Source organism: Zingiber officinale, chromosome 2A, assembly GCF_018446385.1.
Source record: "Zingiber officinale cultivar Zhangliang chromosome 2A, Zo_v1.1, whole genome shotgun sequence".
In the NCBI taxonomy this organism is placed as follows: domain Eukaryota; kingdom Viridiplantae; phylum Streptophyta; class Magnoliopsida; order Zingiberales; family Zingiberaceae; genus Zingiber; species Zingiber officinale.
The window spans coordinates 173285542-173307540 of record NC_055988.1 but is presented as its reverse complement, the minus strand read 5'-3'; the positions used below and the strand labels follow the sequence as shown (position 1 = coordinate 173307540).

The 21999-nt window shown below is 33.8% G+C and overlaps 3 protein-coding genes across 6 annotated transcripts; 2 read left to right on the top strand and 1 right to left on the bottom strand.

Moving 5' to 3' along the window:
* Positions 1-326: 326 nt before the first annotated feature.
* On the top strand, positions 327-8826 carry LOC122043338 (protein root UVB sensitive 5-like). Of its 2 annotated transcripts, none has more exons than XM_042603911.1 (17): positions 327-528; positions 606-656; positions 1715-1863; positions 2807-2907; positions 3707-3765; positions 4515-4561; positions 4630-4708; positions 4778-4850; positions 5734-5823; positions 6373-6432; positions 6606-6719; positions 6853-6913; positions 6996-7114; positions 7494-7589; positions 7678-7952; positions 8044-8128; positions 8613-8826. In XM_042603911.1, the coding sequence occupies exons 1-15, from the start codon at positions 335-337 to the stop codon at positions 7924-7926; spliced, it is 1542 nt and encodes a 513-aa protein (XP_042459845.1). In that variant the 5' UTR covers positions 327-334; the 3' UTR covers positions 7927-7952; positions 8044-8128; positions 8613-8826. The 2 variants fall into 2 exon arrangements, with proteins under 2 accessions (XP_042459845.1, XP_042459846.1); XM_042603912.1 differs by having other exon boundaries at positions 8024-8128.
* A 1752-nt stretch (positions 8827-10578) lies between these two features.
* LOC122043337 (endochitinase A-like) lies at positions 10579-15375 on the top strand. 3 transcript variants are annotated; one of them, XM_042603909.1, is made up of 6 exons: positions 10579-10836; positions 10962-11224; positions 11385-11496; positions 11972-12086; positions 13713-14678; positions 14775-15375. In XM_042603909.1, exons 2-6 carry the CDS (start codon positions 11065-11067, stop codon positions 15030-15032), a joined length of 1611 nt encoding a protein of 536 aa, XP_042459843.1. In that variant the 5' UTR covers positions 10579-10836; positions 10962-11064; the 3' UTR covers positions 15033-15375. The 3 variants fall into 3 exon arrangements, with proteins under 3 accessions (XP_042459843.1, XP_042459841.1, XP_042459842.1); XM_042603908.1 differs by having other exon boundaries at positions 10580-10831; XM_042603907.1 differs by having other exon boundaries at positions 10579-11224.
* Positions 15376-15500: 125 nt separating this feature from the next.
* Positions 15501-18607, bottom strand: LOC122043340 (signal recognition particle receptor subunit beta-like). The gene is made up of 7 exons (XM_042603914.1): positions 18351-18607; positions 17806-17916; positions 17548-17630; positions 16721-16807; positions 16472-16620; positions 16109-16240; positions 15501-15888 (listed from the first exon to the last, which is right to left on the bottom strand). The coding sequence occupies exons 1-7, from the start codon at positions 18355-18357 to the stop codon at positions 15699-15701; spliced, it is 759 nt and encodes a 252-aa protein (XP_042459848.1). The 5' UTR covers positions 18358-18607; the 3' UTR covers positions 15501-15698.
* Positions 18608-21999: the final 3392 nt, after the last annotated feature.

Below are 21999 nucleotides of genomic sequence, written 5' to 3'. Positions count from 1 at the left end.
CCAATTTAAAGGAAGCATTTGTTGTTCTATTTCATGAAGGAAGTTAATGTAAAGACTGTTTCGTTTACTTCATGCCAGTCCATGTATATAAATGCGAACGTCTCCTCATGGCCGGTGCGATGGTTAAGATATGAGATGTTGTACATGAGATTTTGGGGTCGAAATTCGACGTGACCGAGCATAACCTCCCCAATGTCTTGACCATTTGCACTAATAGTTAGTAGTCATCTGTGATTTACCTCCTTCGTGTTGGCTAGCGGAACATTGGGAACGAACGAATCGTCTTTTGTTATATAAATGTGAACTCTTTTCGGCATTTTGACAAGCAGGTAACATGCTTCTCCCCTGGCCGTCCTATCATTCCCCTCCTCATCTAGGAATTTCTACCCCTCTCTCCAAATCCCACGACTCATGGACGACGTCCACTCTTCCTCCAGGCAACCGGCGCCGCCACCTGCTCTCCCTGGTCCGCCTCTCTGGGCCGGCGGATGCCCATGGAGGCAGACGGATGGAGGACGACGAAGAGGGGTACCCCTCTTTATTGTGAAAAAAACTTAGTTTTATTTTTGGTTTATGATACGATTGTGAGATCATTAGCTTTGCAGGATGCCCCAATCGCTGTTCGTGGAACGATACCAAGACGGCACTGCAAAGCGGTTTTCTCAATTATCTAAACATTAGCTATTTCGCTCTTCCATTATTCAAGTTTTTAAGCAAATAATGCTTGGATATTTTCGTTTTGCAATCTTCCCAACTTGAAACCTTGGATTGAAAACATTTTTGTACTTGCTGGATGCTGTCCGAGTAACGGCTCGTGAAGGGTGGTTTAATATGTTGCATATCCTAGACAAAAATAATTTTCCACAAGTTGTTCGTATGACACAATTTGAAGTAAAGCAAAAAATGAACTTGAAGTTTATTCTCGTCTTTCATTGCCATTTGATCTACTTGCCTAAAACCTTTGTGAACTAGCCTTCATTTGGAGCCTGTAACCTAATATTTTTTCTCAACTAATATATTTTTCTTGTAAATTTCTGTTTACTGTATCCCCAACTAATTATGATGTTATTTTACTAACATGAATAAATGTATGTATGCATTGACATGACTTGACTAGAATAGAATTTACATTAGCTATACCACATTGGTCTTTTAAGGTCTCCAGTCCATAGAGCAGCATCTTTAGAGACGTGCTAGGACACAAATCCATATGTTAGACTTTTGGCTTCACGTTATTTTGATCTGCAACATAGACAGGATTGTAAAAGGAAAAAATAGTTTTTGTTTTTTGTTTTCGTTTGAAAGGTTGATTATCCATTTGGTGTAAAAAACATAGGTTACTGGTACTCTTTGTCACTATAGTTCATATCTAAGTGTCTATTGTATCAGTTGGTAAATCATTCATGTATCTTTTACAACATCATGAAGAAAATTAAATGGTTTTTTTTTTTAAAACCATTTGGACCATAGCTCTGAAGCAGTAATTTTTTGTGATGAATATGCATCCTTGCCAAATAGAGATAAAAACAAGATTTTTTTTCATAGTTTACTTTTATACCCAGCGTTTTGTGACTTGAGTTTACATTGCTATGGACACTAGTGTCTTAAGGACTTCAGTCCATAGAACACCATCTTTAGAGATTTTCTTGGATACTTAAATCCATGTAATGAACTTATGGCTTTGATTTAAATACTTTGATTTGGAACTTGACAGGTACATTTTGGATCATGACTCACAAACAGTAACATTTTGTGATGAATATACATCCTTGACCACTAGAGATCAAGAACAAGAAAACTTTTTGCAGTTTTCTTTGGTACCAAGTGCTTTAAAGGATTTTATATTGCCAACAGGATATCCGGGTAAGCAGTAGACTTTCCTTATTACTATTTACTTGTTTATCATTTTATCGGTGAAGATCCTTTACTACTTTAGTCTCATTGTTAATTTCTCTACTTTTATCCAATTATACAATATCTGGGTATTCTAGTTATCTGGTTTCTTATGCCTCTAATTTCACTCTAATTCCCATGTTATGGTCGAACATGAGAATTCATTTATGAGTCCTGCAATCTTACTTTTTCTTCACTTCCTCTCTCTTTTCTACCATTTCATGTCCTTAATAAAAAAAATGTGTTTGGGTAGGCAAAATCTTCTTATTGTTGTCTCATTGCTTCCCTATGATCAAAATACATACATTTAAAAACTTGTTAACCAAGTGATCCTGATTCTTAAACACAAGCTTATGTGGTACTCAAATTCAATGGTTTTTTTTCTATGATACATAAAGTAATTTCAAAATTTGAATTATTAAAGATATATCACATTGAGTTTATAGTGGGATTAGATCCATTTTACTAAACCCAAATTATTGCCCATACATCTCTAAGTGTCTTGGATGTTTAATTTTCTTACTTAATATGCATGAATGGAAATTCAACCAAGTTACTAAAGGAAAAAGGTGGTTGAAAGTTGAAACAATTTCTCTTTCTTACATTTTTTTCTATGGTTGATTCATAAAATCTCTTGTTTCTCAATCTTTTAGGTGAATAAATTTTCTTACAATCCCAATTTAGTCTGTCAGAGAGTATAAGCTAATCAAACAGTGATGTTTGCACTATTTTAAATTGCTTTAACAATTTCAATGTACAAGGATCATCATTCACTAGTAATTAATCATTGTCAACCCTGAGTTACCATGTTGTTGTTTTCCTCTTATGCAATATGGTGTTCCATGCTTTCATCTGTGATTATATTTCCACGTTAATGATACTTTTTAATGTTTTTTTCTTGATAAACCTCCAGGTTCAGTTTCAGATGATTATCTAGACTACATGCTATGGCAATTTCCTACCAATATAACAGGATGGATCTGTCATGCATTGGTTACTTCAAGTTTGTTGAAGGTTTTTTAATTTCCATCACATACAAATTCATTTCTTGAATTTGATTAAATATATATGGACGATCAAATGCATGAATCTTCAGTGTGGGATTGGAGACTGGAAACACGATCAAATGCATGAAACTTCAGTGTAGGATTGGAGACTTGAAACTCACATTGGTGGGAACCTTTACCATGGCATATTCCAGAAGATATGTAAAGCAAATTATAGTTGCCAAAGTATTATCAAAGAATTGGTTGGCATTCGGGTGAAAAGAATGGTTTTCCAAAGATAGATTAGAATTTGTTTTTTGAAGTCAATGGTGATATAGCATCATATGGTTCTACGATGGTCAACCATTTCTTGATTTAAAAAACTTTTGCAAAAATCAATTGTTGAAGACAATTTTTTTTTTCTGTTTATTCTATGATAATGGAAGTACCGTATTTTTCTACTTTTAAAAAAGGAAGAAAAGTATTTGATGTATGAATAAGATCTGTTATCCTACTGTCGAGAGCTTACCATGATGTTTCATGCATTTATGTGTAACTGCCAATAGACAAGTTTGAAAGTAATCTCCATTTCACAATTTACTTGTTTAGTATGCTTGCTGTATATAACGTGCACGACATTGGCATGACAATACAGCAACGCTGCTAAGCACTTCAGTGTGCAGATTAATACATAGTAAAGCAATGCAAACCTTAAAGAATAATCAGCACTTCTTTTGCATCATAAATAAATCACAGACATTTTACCTTATTAGTATGTGATCATGCCTTCATTTTCAGCTAATTGCTCTTTTTTATTATTCTTTCAGGCTGTTGGTTTAGGCTCTTTTTCAGGAGCTCCTATTGCTGCTTCTGCTGCTGCAATAAGGCAATCCATGGGTTTTTTTTTTTTTCATTACTTAGTGAATTCTTTCTTTCACACAAATTTGATTATTATTTTATTTGTACATGAAACTTCATCGCTGTCCAATATTTTGCAAAAATTGACATCAAGTTGTATAGTTAGCTTTGATGCAGAAAGTGTCCATGTTTTAGTTTCATATGATGAGCCTAGCTTGTAACAAATCTACTAAAGGATTTTTGATGGACAATCAGGGAAGTTGGTCATATGTTATTCATATGGCAAATAAAGTTGATCTGGTACCACATGGAATCTTCTTCCTCTGTGTGATACTGGCTGGATCAATCTGCCTCCCATATTTAGCTGACCAATGACATATGACAATCCCCTTATAGTCAGAGAACTACTCTGACACTTTCTCTTATGTTTGACTCTTCTGTTTTTCTGATGAGATCATTTGTGTCTAACCTACTACAATATCATCAATCTACTGTGTCACATATTTAAGATTACTATATCCGATTGGATTAGCTGCACCATTATGCTTTTTTGTACTATCTTGATGAAGATGTGAAGTTAGGTGTTTGCTTTCATGGATAGAGTTCATCAAGTACCCTTGCATTGATGTTTGCTCTATTGCATAGAGTTGACAAAGTACTCTTGCATTGGTTATTTCTTCTGTGAATTGACAGTTCTATAGCTGCTGAGTCTCAAAACTTGATACAATTTTTTCCATCATCAATCTTCTTTAATGAGTTGACTATTGTCTTTCTCAGATGGGTGTCAAAAGATGGTCTAGGAGCTATTGGACGACTTTTTATTGGTAAAGGAAGAAAATAGGAGAACATGTATGCAAATACAATTGTATTTTCTCAACTAATATTACTTCAGGTGGACGCTTGGGGAATATTTTTGATGACGATCCAAAGCGGTGGCGGATGTATGCAGATTTCATTGGAAGTGCTGGAAGGTACTTCTAGAAAAATATCTAAAAACAAACTACTAATCATTGTTTATTAACATGCTAATTTCCGTGCAGCATTTTTGAGTTAAGCACACAACTATGTCCTGCTTATTTTCTCCCCCTTGCAGCTTCAGGCAACCTTGCTAAGGTATTATAGAAATGAGACAATTGCACTTCTTGTCACTGATTATGCAGTTTCTGGATTCTACATGTGCATAGCTGTGCATTATCCTATCCTAAAATTGATTTGCTATTGAATTACTTCCAGAGCAATAGAAATGCTATCAAGAGGTTCCATGTAGCTCTGTGAGATCATGAAAGGGTGGAGTGAAACCATTTTCTATTTTAGGCAATCTTAATTGTTAAGACATTTTACAATAATCAGATCCATATTTTAACTGGAACTTGTTTCTACACACGACTCATTTGAAACTGAACCTTACTCCTTTCTCAAAATGTAAACTTAAAACAATTCATCCAGATCCACACCAAGATAATTTGATTGGATAATTGCATATTGAGTAGATCCTGATTTCTTCAGTAAACTTGGACTCCATCCAGTATGGCTCAGATGTTAGTTAAACACTAACTCGTTAAAACTTAAAATTTAAAGCTCTTCTGAATGTCAAAAAATTTACTTGTCCTGGATTTGTATAGGATGGGAGTTTTTACTCAGACCTGTTTTATGGGCAAAGGTTTATACATGATGCTATTGATTTTCTGCGTCAGTATGTACTCTGAAAACCAAATCTTTCCATACTATTATGAGTACTTTGATCGTTTTTTAGGTTATGGATCTATTGCCTACTAAATGATCTCTACAAAAACAAATGCAATTAGTATTCAAAAAGAATAATTTTATGTTAAATAGGATATTCTGATTTATGAATTACTTGTAGGAAAGGTTCATATGAATCTCACCCAATGCTTAGATAATTAATAAATCTTGTATCTTGAAATTCATCAAAATATACAAATTGAAATGCTTTCTCTATGCTATTTGAAGGAATTAATTTGGATATCTTAACCAGGCTGTAGCAAGAGGGCTGAAAGATCCATCATTTCGTGTAATCCAAAATCATTTCGCTATCTCTGCTAATCTCGGAGAGGTTGCAGCCAAGGTATTCATTTTTTTATGACTAATAATAAAAAAAATTGATCCTTTTTTCTTGTTTATGCCCCAGGCAAGTGATATCCTATCTGCACTGGCATTATATATATATATATATATATATATATATATATATATATATATATATATATATATATATATATATATATATATATTCCTCTTTCTTTCAATTACGTATGGATGAATTAAGAACTCCTGTCTTATTCTCATATGTTTCCTGGATTCTTATCTCGATATTTTGTTAATGCACAATTCAGTTTCAAGAAAAACTAGGATTCTAAGATTGTTCTCCATTTTTTTAAAAAAATAAATTATTTTAGTAATACTAGGTCAACTTCTATCTTTAGAGTTAGTTCAACCTAATTTCAGGCACGACTCATGACTATGATATTTCTATGCTATATTTGACTTTTAATACACTGACAAATAATCAAGCTAACTATTGATTTACATTTACCATTGAGGAAGAGAATTTACATTTAACTATATTTTGGAAAATCATCAGTGGAAGTCACTTTTGCTTGCTTATTGTGTTTAGGAGGAAGTTTGGGAAGTAGCAGCTCAGCTTATTGGACTTGCAATTGGTATACTGATCCTGGTAACTAACTAATTTGATTTTGGCCCATGTAGTTTCATAATTTTCTCTTTTGACTCCTATAATTATGGGCCAAAATGGAATTTTATGTTTAGGTTATCTTCTTAAACATTTTTTTGAATTTCCTTTTCATTAAATTTAATTGTTTATTTTTTTTTGGGCACAACCAAATTCAGGAAATGCCTGGGATACAAACATCATTCTTCATGCTGATTTTGACATGGTTGAGCATTCGGCTTCTTCACCTTTGTCTACGCTTTCAATCACTCTCTGTACTGAAGTTTCAGACAGTAAGGCCACATCCATAGATTTTCAGACTGCCATTGTCTTTAGCTTTAAATTTTCCACACACTGTAATGTGATTTTTTTGTCCTTGCATCTTAGGGTATCATTTGATTCTTTCTGGTTTGCATTTCTTGGCAGATAAATTTGAAACGAGCTCGGATGCTTGTAAGATCACATGTTCTAAACCATATAGTTCCTGGTATAGCTGAACACTCCACCATTGTAATCAGTGTCTAATTTACAACTGTCTAGCCTTTGAAAACTTCTTCAGTGACAAATAGGGTATGTTGCTTGCAACAAGGAAGAGAATTTTCTATCATGGGAAAGATTCTTGCAGCCTAAAATTATTTTCGGCGTGTCCATGCAGAGAATGATTGGCAAAGATTGCTCCAGTCATATGGTATTTTGCTCAAATTTGGCAATTGCTATTAAGTTCATTGTAGTTTACTCTTTGTAATTTTTTTTTTCTTTACTCTCAGCATCATTTAAATTAGTTAAACTCTCTACATTCTACAGCCTTTTTGATTAAATACCATTACATGAGTAACATTTTATAAAATTATTCAACTACATTTAGCATATATAACATGAAGCACATGCTAATGTAAGACTGATGAAACTAATATTATCCAATTTGAAACATTGAGTTTCCAAATCTTCATGGTGTGTGCTAATGTAAGTCTTATGGAGAAAATTTCATGTTTTGCGCACTAGATTGAATAACTTGCAAAAGACGTACATCCTCATCAACTTGCAGTTCCTTATATCACTTGAAACAGGTGAGGGCGCTTCTGAAGTTATACTCAAAAGAGCATTACGTTCTGTATATGCAACAACAAGAAGCAGGGGAACACACCTTCTTAATCACATTCAAGGTTGTTTTGTAGTCGGAATTGCTACCATCCTTGATATATGCTATTTGTTGAAGAACTTACCATTTTATCTGAATCAAATCCACCTTAGGTTGGAGCTACTCGCCTATTGGTCTTGAGAAGTCTATGGCAGGTATATTGGCTCCACAAGCATCAAGATAAAACTTCAAATCATATCTTCTCCTTGCTTGAAGAGAGCCTCTTGGAACTGGAAGACGGATTTACTGACTTCCTCGGGCAGTTGAAAGAAGATGGATGGAATGAGAATCAAATCACTCTCAAGGTTCCAGAAGAACTCCTTTTCGATGAATCAGAATGCCTCAAACTTTCCTCATCATAAGTAGATCTGTCCTAAATCTTTTTCAGGTAAAACCAATTTGATGCACCTTTTGTATATTGACTTCAAATTGAGTCGTTGTATTTTCTGCAACTCACAGTGTCAAATTCTAATGATTAGTTGATAAGAGGACAGACATACTTTTGCATTTCTAGCATATGATGAAAGAATCAAGCAACATTCAAAGACCAAAGAATATATCAAGGTTAGTTCTTCTCCTTCTGTTTTGGCTCACTTTTACCTCTCTATGAGGACGGTTGTGGTTCGTTCTCTCGTAAGGAACTCCCTTCCTTCACCCTTTGCACCTTTCTTCCGCTTCTAGCCTCTGATGGTATTCTGTATATCCACTGCCTACCAGTGCAATGACATCGAGCGCTCTTATTATTGAAATTTTTTATGCAATTTGTTGTTATGCATAACTTCCCAATGCTCTTTCTCTACATAAAAATTCACATCTGGTAACGTTTATGAAGTTTATCCGCATAACTTCCCAACGACTGCAACAAGAGTTATGTTTCTTGGCTTTTCCTTGTATTGAAAACTAAGGATACATAAATTTAGTACTTATTTCAATGTTATTTACAGTCTTTTTCATCATCTAAGGATAAAATCTATCATCCCAATCAACTTTTTAATGTGATTTTTCCAAGTTAGAAGACTTATCCGCTTCAAACAATGTCGATTTGCAGATCAAAGAAAGTATTAAAGAGATTCAAGGCACCAACAGTTTTATCACCATCAGATTCTGGAATGAGACATGTAAATTGACAGGCAAATTTCAAAACCTCATATCTCATTCCATATCTTCCATGGACATTTTTATTATTTTATGTAATTTCTATGTTTCTGACAAAGGTTTATCAAAATATATCAAATATTGTTTCAAAATAGTTTTTCATGAAACACTTATGTTATTAGAAAAACAGTCATGAGAATCTACTTCAGAAAGCTATAGTGCTAATGAACTATCTCGATCAAGATTGACTTGCCGAGCCATGAATAATATCTTAAAATGCCTTGTTGACACTTGAAGGAATAATAAGAAGATCAGAGTTTGAATTCAAATGAGATTTTGGAGGTTAACTTCCCAGTGTGCATAAGTTGTGTATCAGATTTACTCAGTAGGTGAATAATATTAGTTATGAGATATGCCAATTGAGATATGAGTTGATATATTTACCTTAGACAAGCATTCTAAATTGAACTTGAATCCTTTTAATAGCAAGTCAAGTGGTTAATGGTAGTTTTTCGATATTGAAGGACTCTATTCTCTAAAATCATTGAAGGCAATAGATAGATAACATGATGAGTTATGGAGTTTTTGATGCCTTTGTGAGATATTAGCAAGAAATGCTGCTTGATAGGGAACTTTAGGTGAGTTAGGTGGAACCCTTTTCTGTGTTGTTGAAGAAGCTAATCCTTTGTTTAAGCAATGTGATGATAGAGAGATTAATGATTAAAATATTATCAAAAATGTTTAATTTATCATCATTAAAAAAAATAATGATTAAAAAATTAAAAAGCATTTTTATTTTTATTATCGAATGCACCGTGTTAAAAAAACACTCTGTTTTAATTTTTCATTAAAAATGCTCTTTTTTTATTAGACTAATTTAACATTCTAGTTTTGGTTAAAATTATTTTAATTTAATCAAAACTATTTTAATATTATTTTAGTAGTTTATATTAAAATTACCATAATAAAATTATAATAATAGAATAAAAAAAATAGGATAGATGGTATTTGGGAAAAATGGAATGCTTTTTTTAATCATGCAGGTTATTAGGTTTATTTTTTATGGAAGGGCGTTACATTCCATCAGTAACTATGAAATTATAGTTATTATAGTTATATTTCATAATTATTATAACATAAATTTATCTTATTTAATAATATTTACGTTACAGAATTATAAAATTATGCTGCTTTTGTAGCTATTATAATGTAGATTTATGGAAGTTTTCCATCATTGCCATGGATAAATTAAGAAGGGCTTATAGCAGATCTTAGAAGTCAAATATTCTTTAGTTGTGAGTTTTATTTGGAGAAAAAATCTCTACAAATGTATGGTAGATGTGAATCGAATCGTGGATGTCTATGTGATAATTGATCGTCCTTCCACTGCACCATAACTTTGGGGGCCAAAATGATTAACTAGATCAGGTAACGTCGAATCTGGACAGCCGATCTTGTCCTATGAAAATTTTCCACCGATCGTTAGGATAAATCAGGAAGCGCTCGTGACGGGTGATCCAAAAATTTAGTATCCTTTGATTGTGAGTCCTATTTGAAAGAAATTTTTTTACAAATATATCGTATTTGAGAATCGAACGGTAGATATTTAGGTGACAACTAGACAACTTTTTATTGCACTATTCCAAAGCTAGTAGCCGTTCGTGATTTATCTTCTCCGTGTTGGTTTTGGGACGGGTTGGCGGGAGCGTTGGGGGGAACGTATTCGCCTTTTACCATCATAGTTGCGGGGTAGAAAAAATAAGAAAAAGGATTTTTTTATTGATTTAGCTCAAGTATTAAAGGGTTTTCATAAAATAAGTTTTAAAAGTTTTGGCGCCAATTGAAAGGAGGGAAACTTTGGGGGTGGAATTGATAGTTTCTCTAAATTTATCCAAAATTTTTTTTTTTATAAATTTAATAAAATTAAAAAGGAGTAAATAAAATACGGCGCATCACGAGAGGAGACGCGACGGTAGATAGCGCCCGTTGATCTCTATCTTCCAAACTCGCCGCTTCTCGATTCGATTACACAGTGTGTGTGAGAGGGCGGAACAAACAACTGCTCCGTTCTCGGCGCGGTCGCTCGCCGCCGTCGCCATTTTGCAGATCTGAGCGCCGTGGAGCCACCGCATCGGGCGGCGTCTTCACTGTTGCCTTAGCGCTGGCGGAAGAGTTAGGTTTTCTCCATTTCTCTCTGCATTCTTCGGTTGATCCGCGTCCTCCATTTTTCATTCGGCATTCTGCGCGTTTTTGATGCCTGGGTTGCGATCTTCCTCTTTCTGTTGTTTTTTCGTTTCCAAAGGTCGGAGCTTGACTTGAGTGGCTCGGGAAAATTGGGATCTTTGAGTGAGTAATAGGCAGCTAGGAGTTTGTTTTTTGGGCGGTGAGGTTTTTGGAACGAGACGATGAAGCGAAGCTCTGGAGCAACACCGGCTTCGCTGTCAGGACTGACAGTGACGAAAGGGGTGGACGAGGAGCTCGCCCTCTTTCTCGAGATGCGGAAGCTGGAGAAGGAGCGGAACAATCTTCTCCTGCATAATTCCGAGGATCTCGATCCTCCATTGGGTAATGCTCTCTTTTTATCTTTCGTTTGGTGCGTCATGTCTATGTGCATTTGCATGTTCTTCCCCTTTTACATTACTCAGAACCTTCTGCCACTGTCCTCACGATTGGTTGCTGGCAAAGCATTTAAATTGGTTGCTTTGGCAACCCATTTTGTGTGCAGGGTCAAAACCAGGGACTGCTCCTATATTCAAGATCGCCTCTTCACCACCGATGCGAAAGCCTGGGATCGATGACTTTCTAAATTCAGATGGTGAAAAGAATGACTATGACTGGTAATTTGATTACTATCTACATCTCTCTTAGATATGCCTTTGACTTGCCATCTAATGCATTGTTCATTGATGTATTAATCCCTTCAATTTGTTTCTTTTTATTTTTCCTTGACCCATTGTCACTTTCTAATTATTCTATTGCATGCTGTTTATTCCTTCTATTTTTTCCTTCCTTTTTTACTTGGCATTTCTTATGTTTCACAAATTGAATCACAGTGGTCTTTGTCTGTGCATCTTTTTTGTTAGCCATGCCTAGAAACAATAAATGATAACTGTAAGCCTTCCAGTATGATACTCTAGTATAAGAGTTTATCTCTTCTTCAATATAGTTATTCTTAACTATTAGCAACTATGTCAGATATTAAAAAATTTAGTGTCTTAGTGATATTTTAATATGTAGATTTGGTAAGGACAATTATACGCTATCAATCTATTTCTGTTTGGATACTGATGCAAAAAGATTTCCATTTTCCAGGCTTCTCACTCCTCCAGGTACTCCATTGTTTCCATCTTTGGATACTGAATCTAAAAGATCTCCCATTGGTAGCATTGATACTCCAAAAGAACGACCAAAAGTGATGAAATCAAGGGTGAGCTACCTAGTCATGTATATCCCTTGTGAGCTTTTGTTATTATGAATTTTACCCTGTAAAGTATTGGTGCATTTATTTGATGCTTATTATATTGACACTGTAGATTCAGTAGGCTTCCGTGACATTTATCTGTGTTAATTGTTTAGTTTATATGTTGTTTTTGTTGAGGAGCCCATCTTTATGGACAGAATGACAAGAGTAGTGTTTGTGTTTGCATTGAATAGGTGGCGTGCCTTGTTCGTTTATTGTTATGGTTTTTGTTTGCTATTGACTCTCCCAAACTCTCATAGCGTTTAATATAATGCTGGATTTTGATTTGCTAATGTGATTGTAAATGCCTTGACTCTTCATATCTTCAACAACTCATCTGTTCCAGCTTCCGTATATGAGGTGATAGTACCAAATCTAAGTTCAGAAGTGATGGAGGATTAAATGGGTCTTTTTTGCCAATAAACAGGCTTAAGAAAATGACATTTCACACTTTTCATCTCACATAAGTCAGACCCATGAGTGTGAGGTTAGGTTAGAGAGTAACAAAGAAGGCCACTTGTTTACTGTTTTCAGAGACATGCAACAACCTGTAAGTTAGTAGAATATATGTACAACTATAGAAGTGTAGAAGGATCAATCTGAAAAATCTTTAGCATACAAGTTAAAGCTCGAGTATAATGTATGAAGCACTTTGGAGAATCTTGCATAGCACTTAGAAGTTGTGTCATTGTAAAAGTCTCAGTGCTCAAGAGTTGTAGGTTGAATGTTACTGAGTTAACTGTGAAAATTATTCTAGGTTCGCATGACTTAGAGCCTAGGTATGTTCTACTAGTAGTTGTGCCATTCTTGAACTCTGAATGCCAGTTATAGATTGGAAGCAGCTTGTATGGCTGTGTAAAGATGGTCATGTTTCTAGATTTGCTGCAATAGAGCCTAGGTATGTACCTCTGGCAATTGTACCACTGTGGAACTCCCAAAGCAGAAGAGTTATAGATTGTAAGCAATCTATATAGCCTGTAAAAGATGTTCATTTTGTTAGTCATACTAGACTAGTTAACTTTCTTCATAGAACCAAATACAATTTGGCCAATTAAGATTTATTTTGATGTAGTTTCATACTAATTGGCTGGGTGGGTTAATTTACTTCCACAAGACAAGATAATTAACTAGCTATAAATCCAGAACATAATCTATTATTCATCATCCTTCTGAGACTGTGAATCTATTTGTCCAATCTCTAGTCCAATTTGTATTCAAACATGTTGGCAAGAAGTCTTGTTGCCTTTAGACTATATGGTTTGCTCGAATAAATTGAACTAGCCTAATTCTTCTGTTGGCCATCCATATTATGTAGTTATACCAACTATTATGGTTGTTGGTTATAAAGTTTCAGAGCTTGTTGATAACCTGTAATAACTTGGTTTTCCCTTCTCCATCTGATAAGAAACTTGAACCGCAGTATGCTATTTAAGTTGTTACAATTATAATTTCAAGTATAATTTACAAAAAATTTGATCTGGTAGCTGCCTACTGTACAAAGATTTCATATATAGAAGTTTTTTACAAATTGGCATCACAGTTTGATCTTTTCTAATTTTATGTCAATTTTCTGCATGTCCATGGTATTTATAGTTATCAAATGCTCCGGATCCTTCAAAGAACACCTCATTGAGGCAACCAACATCGTCATCTGGAATCAACTCATCCACACTGGGAACTCGTAGACCGTCATCCTCTGGTGGCCCATCTCATAGTGCCTCAAGATCTGCAACTCCTGATGGACGTCCTGCCTCTTCAAAACCTACTAGATCTTCCACTCCCACATCACGGGCTACTTTACCTTCAAAGCCACTGGCTCCTCTGCGATCTTCAACACCTGTAAGATCTTCTACGCCAACATCTAGGCCATCTGTACCTGCAGTAAGCAAGACTGCATCAAGGTCAACAACCCCTACAAGACGGTCATCTATCTCATCAGCTGTTCCTGCAACCTCAATACCGGCGAGACAACCATCTTCTGTCTCAAGACCGGGTCCAACAATATCTAGGAGTCCTGTGCCAACAATTTCTAAAAGCTCAATATTAGCAATATCTAAAAGTCCAGCTCCATCACGTGGGAGCTCTCCCACCTTAAAACCTAAACCATTGAAACCCTCAGATATCCCTGGGTTTTGTCTTGATGCACCTGCCAACTTAAAGACATCTTTGCCCGGGCGATCCTCCTCCGCCACTCGTGGTAGACCAGGAGCACCTAGCAGTCGATCATCTTCGGTTGAGTCTGCGCCCGCTGCCAGACCAAGGCGACAGTCTTGTTCTCCATCCAGAGGACGGTCTGCTAACGGTACTGTCATGAAAGGTAGTTCTGTGCCACCTCCAAATAGACAACAAGCAGGTCTTACTGACAATGTGAACCCTGTTGCCATGGGAAATAAGATGGTTGAACGCATAGTCAACATGAGAAGACTTGCGCCACCAAAACAAGATGACCAGCAATCGACCCAGAATAGTCATCCCATCAAGTCCTCTCTTACTCCAGATAGTGCTGGTTTCGGAAGGACATTATCAAAGAAATCATTGGACATGGCACTGAGGCATATGGTAAATTATTCAGCAACCTTCATTCAACTTTTCCAAAATACGACTTTGCAATCTGCAAATTCTAGATATAACGACTGGCAATTTTTGCAAATGCAGGATATACGTCGAAGTGTTCCCAACAATTTGAGACCACTGATGGCAAATATTCCAGCATCCTCTGTTTACAGTGTGAGGTCAGGGTCCTCAAGGAGCAGGGCAGTCAGCATTACTGATTCTCCTCTCGCCACAGGCAGCCCCGCCAGTTCAGAGCGAAGCATCAGTAACTATGCGATCTGTCTTGATGCGGGTGAAATCGAAGATGATGTCACAAGTGAAAAAGTTGGAAGGCATTCTGCTATCCCAAGCACCAGATGACTAAATGGAACACATACACGTTAACTAAGATAAGATTTTGTAATGTAGGAGGCCAATACGTTAGTTTCCCCGTGGATTGTGATAAGAATAGCTCAAGTAGGTCGCTTTGCGGACAACATAAATACATATGTACTTCAAATTCGATCCCTGTGGCTTGTTGGTTGTACCTATCATCTCATTAGTATGTCGATTGTGGCAGCCTCTGGATCAAGCATACTGCAATGTTCTCGATTTCGTGTAGAGATTCATTGCAACTTTGCATAGTTAATTATTATGTATGCTGTTTGAATTTGGGTGATATGTTTGGCAGGAGAGATTGGTATGGAATTTGTATGGAATGCTAACTGAAATGATTCATTTCATTTCTTTATTTTGTTGTTCTATTTGAATGGTATCATTAGTGAAATGTATCTCATCTTGGCAGTTTGATATGATCGGTTTGCCGTCACACAACCACTAAGTTCAATAGATGAGAAAGTTTTTGACACAACCAAGCAATTAAAATGTCTTGTCCTTTCAATAGGATTTTTACAGCCTCTGCTCGAATAAGCTTAAAGGTTCACACTCCAAATCTATGATTGCGAAGAAAGCTCAAACAACTGATGCATGCAAAACTCTATAACAAAATCTTTTGAATTCATCCATAGCATGGTGACTGGGGAGATTCTAAGGTTTCACTAGCTCTCTGATGAATTGCTCAACTTGCGATATCTCTCCGGTCAACCCCGATGCCTCGGCCACCGTTACCATGTTTCGGCAATGAGAAAAATTGAATGCTTCGCCAGGCACCCCAAATTTGTACTCACTGGCTAAATCTGCAGTTGGAATGTCACTTCTCAAGGCGCGAAGCTTGTCACTGAAAAATTAAAGCATGGGAAGGCAAGGGATCACTTTAGTAGAAATATTGAAATTAGGAAAATAAAGTAAACAGAAAAGAACCATGATATGACATTAAATTGAGTGAAAAGAAAAAATAAGTGTTTCATTAGGTTTATGCCTTTCAGATGGGATGCTGCTTATGAAATTAAATTGTTCAATGAAAACTTCAAATAGCGGATAAGAGATCAAGGCCTCACATTTCCTTCTCCAGCTGTTTCCTGATAAATTCCTTCGAGTGTGCCGTCACTTTATCTGCCTTGTTGCACAGAATCAAAATGGGAATTCTCTGTTTCACCACTGTCATCTTTGTAAGTATATCATACAAATACCTAGCAGACAAGACAATAAACAAACAATTATTCACATTGCAATTTATATACAAGTGTAGGATTGAAAAGGAAACAATGTTAAAAAGGTCACTGGAGCATGAAATTCACAGGACAACAACCATGCTACAACTTCTAAATTACAATACTAAATCATATTTGTAAAAAAAATGATAGTCTTCAATAGCACAGTATGTGGTTAACATGCATCAGAAAATTGAGTGAATAAATTACTCAGCAGCAGCTCGGCAGTTTGGTAAGAACTCCAAACTATCCACAACAAAAATGACTCCAGCTGCATGAAGCAAGAATTCATCAAGCTTTGGTCTCAACTGTGAATGGCCAGGAACATCAACCAAACGAACTGGATTTAGTTTTCCCTTCTGTGCAAATGAAGGAAAATGAAATTGTGATGAGGCTCCTGCTATTGTTTCAACAAATAACCTACTTCAATCTATTAGATTCGTGCAGCTAGTCATTTACCTTTTCAAGCTCGAAGTGCAGCACAAAGGTACCATCATTTGGTTCCATTGATGTAACAGCACCTAGATGAGGGGAGCCATCACGAAGCTGAAACACAAATAATTAGAAAGAATATGTCATAGAGCATATGAAAAGATAAATATAATTTGGTCTCTTCATCTGCATGATTTCCATGAATTTATTCGAATTTGATCCCTATAATTCACAACTGAATTAGTCCCTCCAAATTTCAAACACTTGCCACTATTTTGAAACTTATTTTTTAATAAAAATGATAGTTTCCTAAAGCTGCTGAGAGGGGGAAAAAAACTGCTATTAACTCCAGATCATTTGGGGTTAATTTAAGACAAAGAGGTTGGGTCCAATTTGAGAAGAAAAAAATGCAAAACTGCTGGGGGATCAAAAGAGAACCTACCCTTAACATATAGTTAATACAGAAATCTTGAAATTTCCACTTCTATTTTTCAGTTTCAGTATGTAACAAGGACCTCGATAAAAATTGCTAAAAACTGCTGATTTTTTCTAATATGAAAAGAAGCAAGCTAAAACCCAACATACCTTTTTTAGGTTCTGCTTCCATTGTCAGAGCAATGAAAGCTACCGATTGCTGAATTGCCAAGCAACTAATACAAATAATTTCCATTTACTATTCGATTTATCAAAACATATTTTATAGGATTGAGATCTTTTACAATTTCAACTTCTAGTTCTATGGACAAACAATTTTAACTTTTCCTTCAGATTTTAATAGTCAATTAACAAAAAACCAATATCCACATAAATCAATACAGTCTTGCAGATTAAGAAGCAAAAAACACATGTAATACCTGATAAAACAGAACAGTTTTACCACTACCACTTAAGCCTGCAAGCCAAACTGTTTTGGACTTCGAACGTCTCAGCATACGAACTGGAAAATTAATAGTAAATTAGAGCTAAATTAGTAGACAAAAAACAACAGAAAATAAGATGAAAAGATGTTAAAAGTAGATTTAATGTAACAACCATTTCCCCCAAATAGCTATATGGATCTAGTATCTAAGGTAGGTAGCATATTAATATACAGTAGAGAGAAGAGAACTTACACAGACCGAAGAAAGTAAGGGTGAATACTAGAACTGCTACAGCAACATAAAGTTGCTCTATAGGTTGCTGACGAACCCATTCTTCAATTTGCTGTCTCCATTGCTCCATAGCTATAGTAAAACAGTAAATATCTCACTTTCCTGAGTATAATTGTAAAGGAAATGAACATAATCTAAATAAGTTGCTACAGAAAGGTTAAAATCTTTTTAAATCTCACTTTTACTTATCAGTTCCAAACGAAACAGACCAATTCATTCAGTTCTGTTTTCCCAAGGATAGGGATTTACGTGAACCGGAAGCATGCATATTATAAGCAGATTAAAATAAGCAAATTGACCACTTTCTCCTGGTGAAATTTTTTGGCAAGAATGATCGCAATTCTCTAGTGAATAACAAGTAAATGCAATTCCTTATCATGCAAGAAGATAGAGAAATGAACTAGCTTTTTTTTCCAAGGTAGAAAAGGAGCAATCTCAACTCAAGTAATTCGCTCTACAGATTTATTTTTTTTCTCTTGAGGCAATAATGCAGCTTTCTCTTTTACCTGACATATCGCAAGTCTTCGGCGTGGCGGGGCGACCCGGCAAGGTGAACCAACAGAGACGGAAGGAGAAGAAGCACGGAAGGGATTCAAAGTCTCAGAAAGGACGGAGGCGCAACGGACGGAGGTCCGGTGGGTGGGCGGCCGGCCGGCGAGGCGTTCCGGCAGGTGTGATGGCTGATCGCTGGCCTTAGGGCTCGTAGAAGAAGAAGCCGAGAATTTTAGGGGATCGCGGGCTGCCTACTCTATTTTCAAATCACTCCTCAAAAATTCAAATATTTATTTCATTTAAAAACCTCGCATCGGGTGATTTAAAAAAATTCTTATACACAAAAGCAATATTCGCGGGCTGACGTAGTTCGATCCATTATGAGAATTTACTTTAAAAGGTATGCTTTATGTATGATTCCTGTGAAAATTATGTGTATTGATGCTAAAAATATCTCGACAGTCTTAATTTTAAGATATTTTTATTAATTGAGATTTAGAATTTAACTATGAAATAAATATTATTAGTATTATTATGATGACGTAACAGTTAGATTCTCATTAATTTTTTTAATGAAAAGTTAGACCGTCGTTTAAAAATATATTGAATGAAAAGTTAGATTCTCTTTAATTGGGTACTGACACAATCCAGTGCGGAGATTCTGAGCGATTAATTAGAGGATCGGGTCCGTCCACGTGGTCCACTTCCCGGGACGTTTCAAACACAAGGCCGTGAATAAATTGATATTAGATAGTCTATTTATATTCATTTAATATACATGATATCAGTTATGTAAATAAATTATATATATAATATTCATGAATAGGCATGATCATAATATTAAAATTTATATTTATCAATAAAATTCGTATTAAATTTTTAAATAAAAATTAATTGAGAAAATAAATTTATTTTATCAATTACAAATATTAATAAAATAAGTTTTAAATAAAATTTTAAATAATTAAATAAGTTTGAATTAGGAGTTTCATAATAAATCAAGTTTAAACCAGCTCAAATTTATATAAAAAATCAAGTCAAATTTTAATAATTATTTTAATGATTTAATTTAGCTCGATTAGATTATGTTATCTTAACTCGACTTAACTTGACTTATTTTATTTACAACCCCACCCATTACATTTAACCTCAGACCGATCTGAATTGCACTCGGCTTAAACTTGTATCTAGGTCAATGAACCGGTTATCTGTTGATCCGTTACCGATTTTATTTATAATATTTTAAAATATCATCTTTTATTATTAACGAGTGGATTTTAGAGGGAAATAAAGTTTCATTTTAGAATAAATTTGCATAGGATAATCAATAAATATAATTAAATTTGTTTATGATATCAATATCAATTGATAATTAGTATTTGTCTAAATAAATTGATTTTAAAATCAAATTATTGATTAGAAAAACATGCCATTTATAATTATCTAAATTAAACCCTTTTGCTCCAAATATTGGTACTAAATATTCTCTATTAATTCATCAATTTTTAATTAAAAAAATGAATTGAAAACTTTAGCACTATGTTCAGCATCCAAATCTCTTGTTGGTTTCAATTTTTTTTGTAAAAGATAAAACTAGGAGGGTGTAATTGCAAGATCCAAACCTAGGAATAAGGCGACTTGGTTAGATTCGATTTGAATCTCCACCAAACTAAATCCAACATAAATAGCAAAAAGATCTAAATCAAATCTATATATTTGGATCCCTCTCGAATCTAATCCCGTTATCCGGCCGTCAATTGTCTCCATTTTCTAAACCGTTCTGGAGATGCCTGGAATCGAATTTTGAATGCTTTTAATTAAATGGAATTAAGGAGATAAATAAATATAGGTAAAAAAAAAAAAGGTATCATTTTTATTGGAATAATGACTTTTTTTGCATTTATTATTAAAAAAGCGTCACGTGGATTCCACGTCAATACATTTTACTTTGGGAAAAAAAATGACTTTATTTTGAATGAGGGCCGCTGTGCGTTCATAATTAATACAATAATGACACTTTAACTCTAATAAACATAAATATATATTGAGCGCCAGTGTGCAGTGTAATATCAATTTAATTATTTATTTTGATTATTTATTTTTTTTAAAGCTTCTCATTATGCTAATCAAGTTTGTCTTTAAACTTTAAGGCTAAATTATAATATTAAGAAAAAAAATTAAAATATTTAACATATATATATATATATATATATATATATATATATATATATATTAAGAAATTAAATATATATAAATAAATTTTTAATTTTTTCTTAATATTTAAATTTGTTAAAGGGATTCTATATATATATATATATATATATATATATATATATATATATATATATATATATATATATATATATATATATATATATATATATATATATAATTTAGGTATCCAACTAATTTGATAAGGTGATAGTAAAATTCTCTATCACCAAAATTATCTAAAAGTATAAATATAAATTATATTATAGCAATTTTAGTTTATATATAGCTCTGGTATAATATATAATATGATGTTGATCTTCATCTCCAATCAACATCTTCACAACTACTATAATATGATTTTGATCTTAATATTGATTGGTGTTGACTAGAAATAAAAATATACTTAATACTACCATAATTATAACTACTATAATTATATAATAATTATATGATCATAATTATTATAATTGTTATAATTATATAACAATTATGAAATTAGAATGGTTATAATTATGTAGTAATTATGAACTCATAATTCTTGCACCAACATTAAACATGAAGACAGTTTCGGGAAGTACAACATTTCGCTTTTGATAATAAATAAAAAAGAGATGATTTGTCTTTTTTATTTTAATCCATATATTAATATAGGGAGGGGATAATTAAAATCGGGAAAAGACATCCTATCAATACTAATGAAAAGGTTAAAATATCACATTATTCTCATTTTAATTTAATCAACAATTCAGTTAAATCTTTTAATAAATAATCATAAAATTTAAGATTCAAATCTTACCTACAATGTACAATAATTTTTTTTTTCCCTTTAATAATAAATAGATTTAAAAATATTGATCATCTGTAATGTAATCTGTATAGGTCTATGAACACTTTCCGATTTAATTTGACGATCGATAAAAAATGTTTTATAAGATCAAAACTATATCTCTAGGATTAATTGGTTGAACTAGATAATTTTAAAAAAACTCTAAACTAAATCTCCTTCTAGTTTTTAAGTTCTTCATGCATTCAAAAACTTTAATTAAATCTAAAAACATATATTAATGAATTAAAAAAAAATATTATTTCAGATTATCTTTTTATTCATGTTAAAAAACAAAATATCACATTTTTCATATTTTAGCCTAATTAAAGAATTTAGTATTCTGGGACTATTTCAAAGTTTTTTTTTAAACATTCTAAACTATAATTAAATCGGAAAAAATATATACAATTTAGTCATTTTGATAGTATTCTAAATTTTATTTTTTTTTATAAGTTAATAAGAACTATTTATCATCACTTTTTGTTAATTAGATTTAAATGCAATAGGATTCCTTAAAACAATGGATAAGATAAATTAAGATGAAACCAAAAGAACTAAAACTTAAAGGTCACTCAATCAAGAATTGATCATTTAATATAACATTTAAGATCATTAAAGACAAA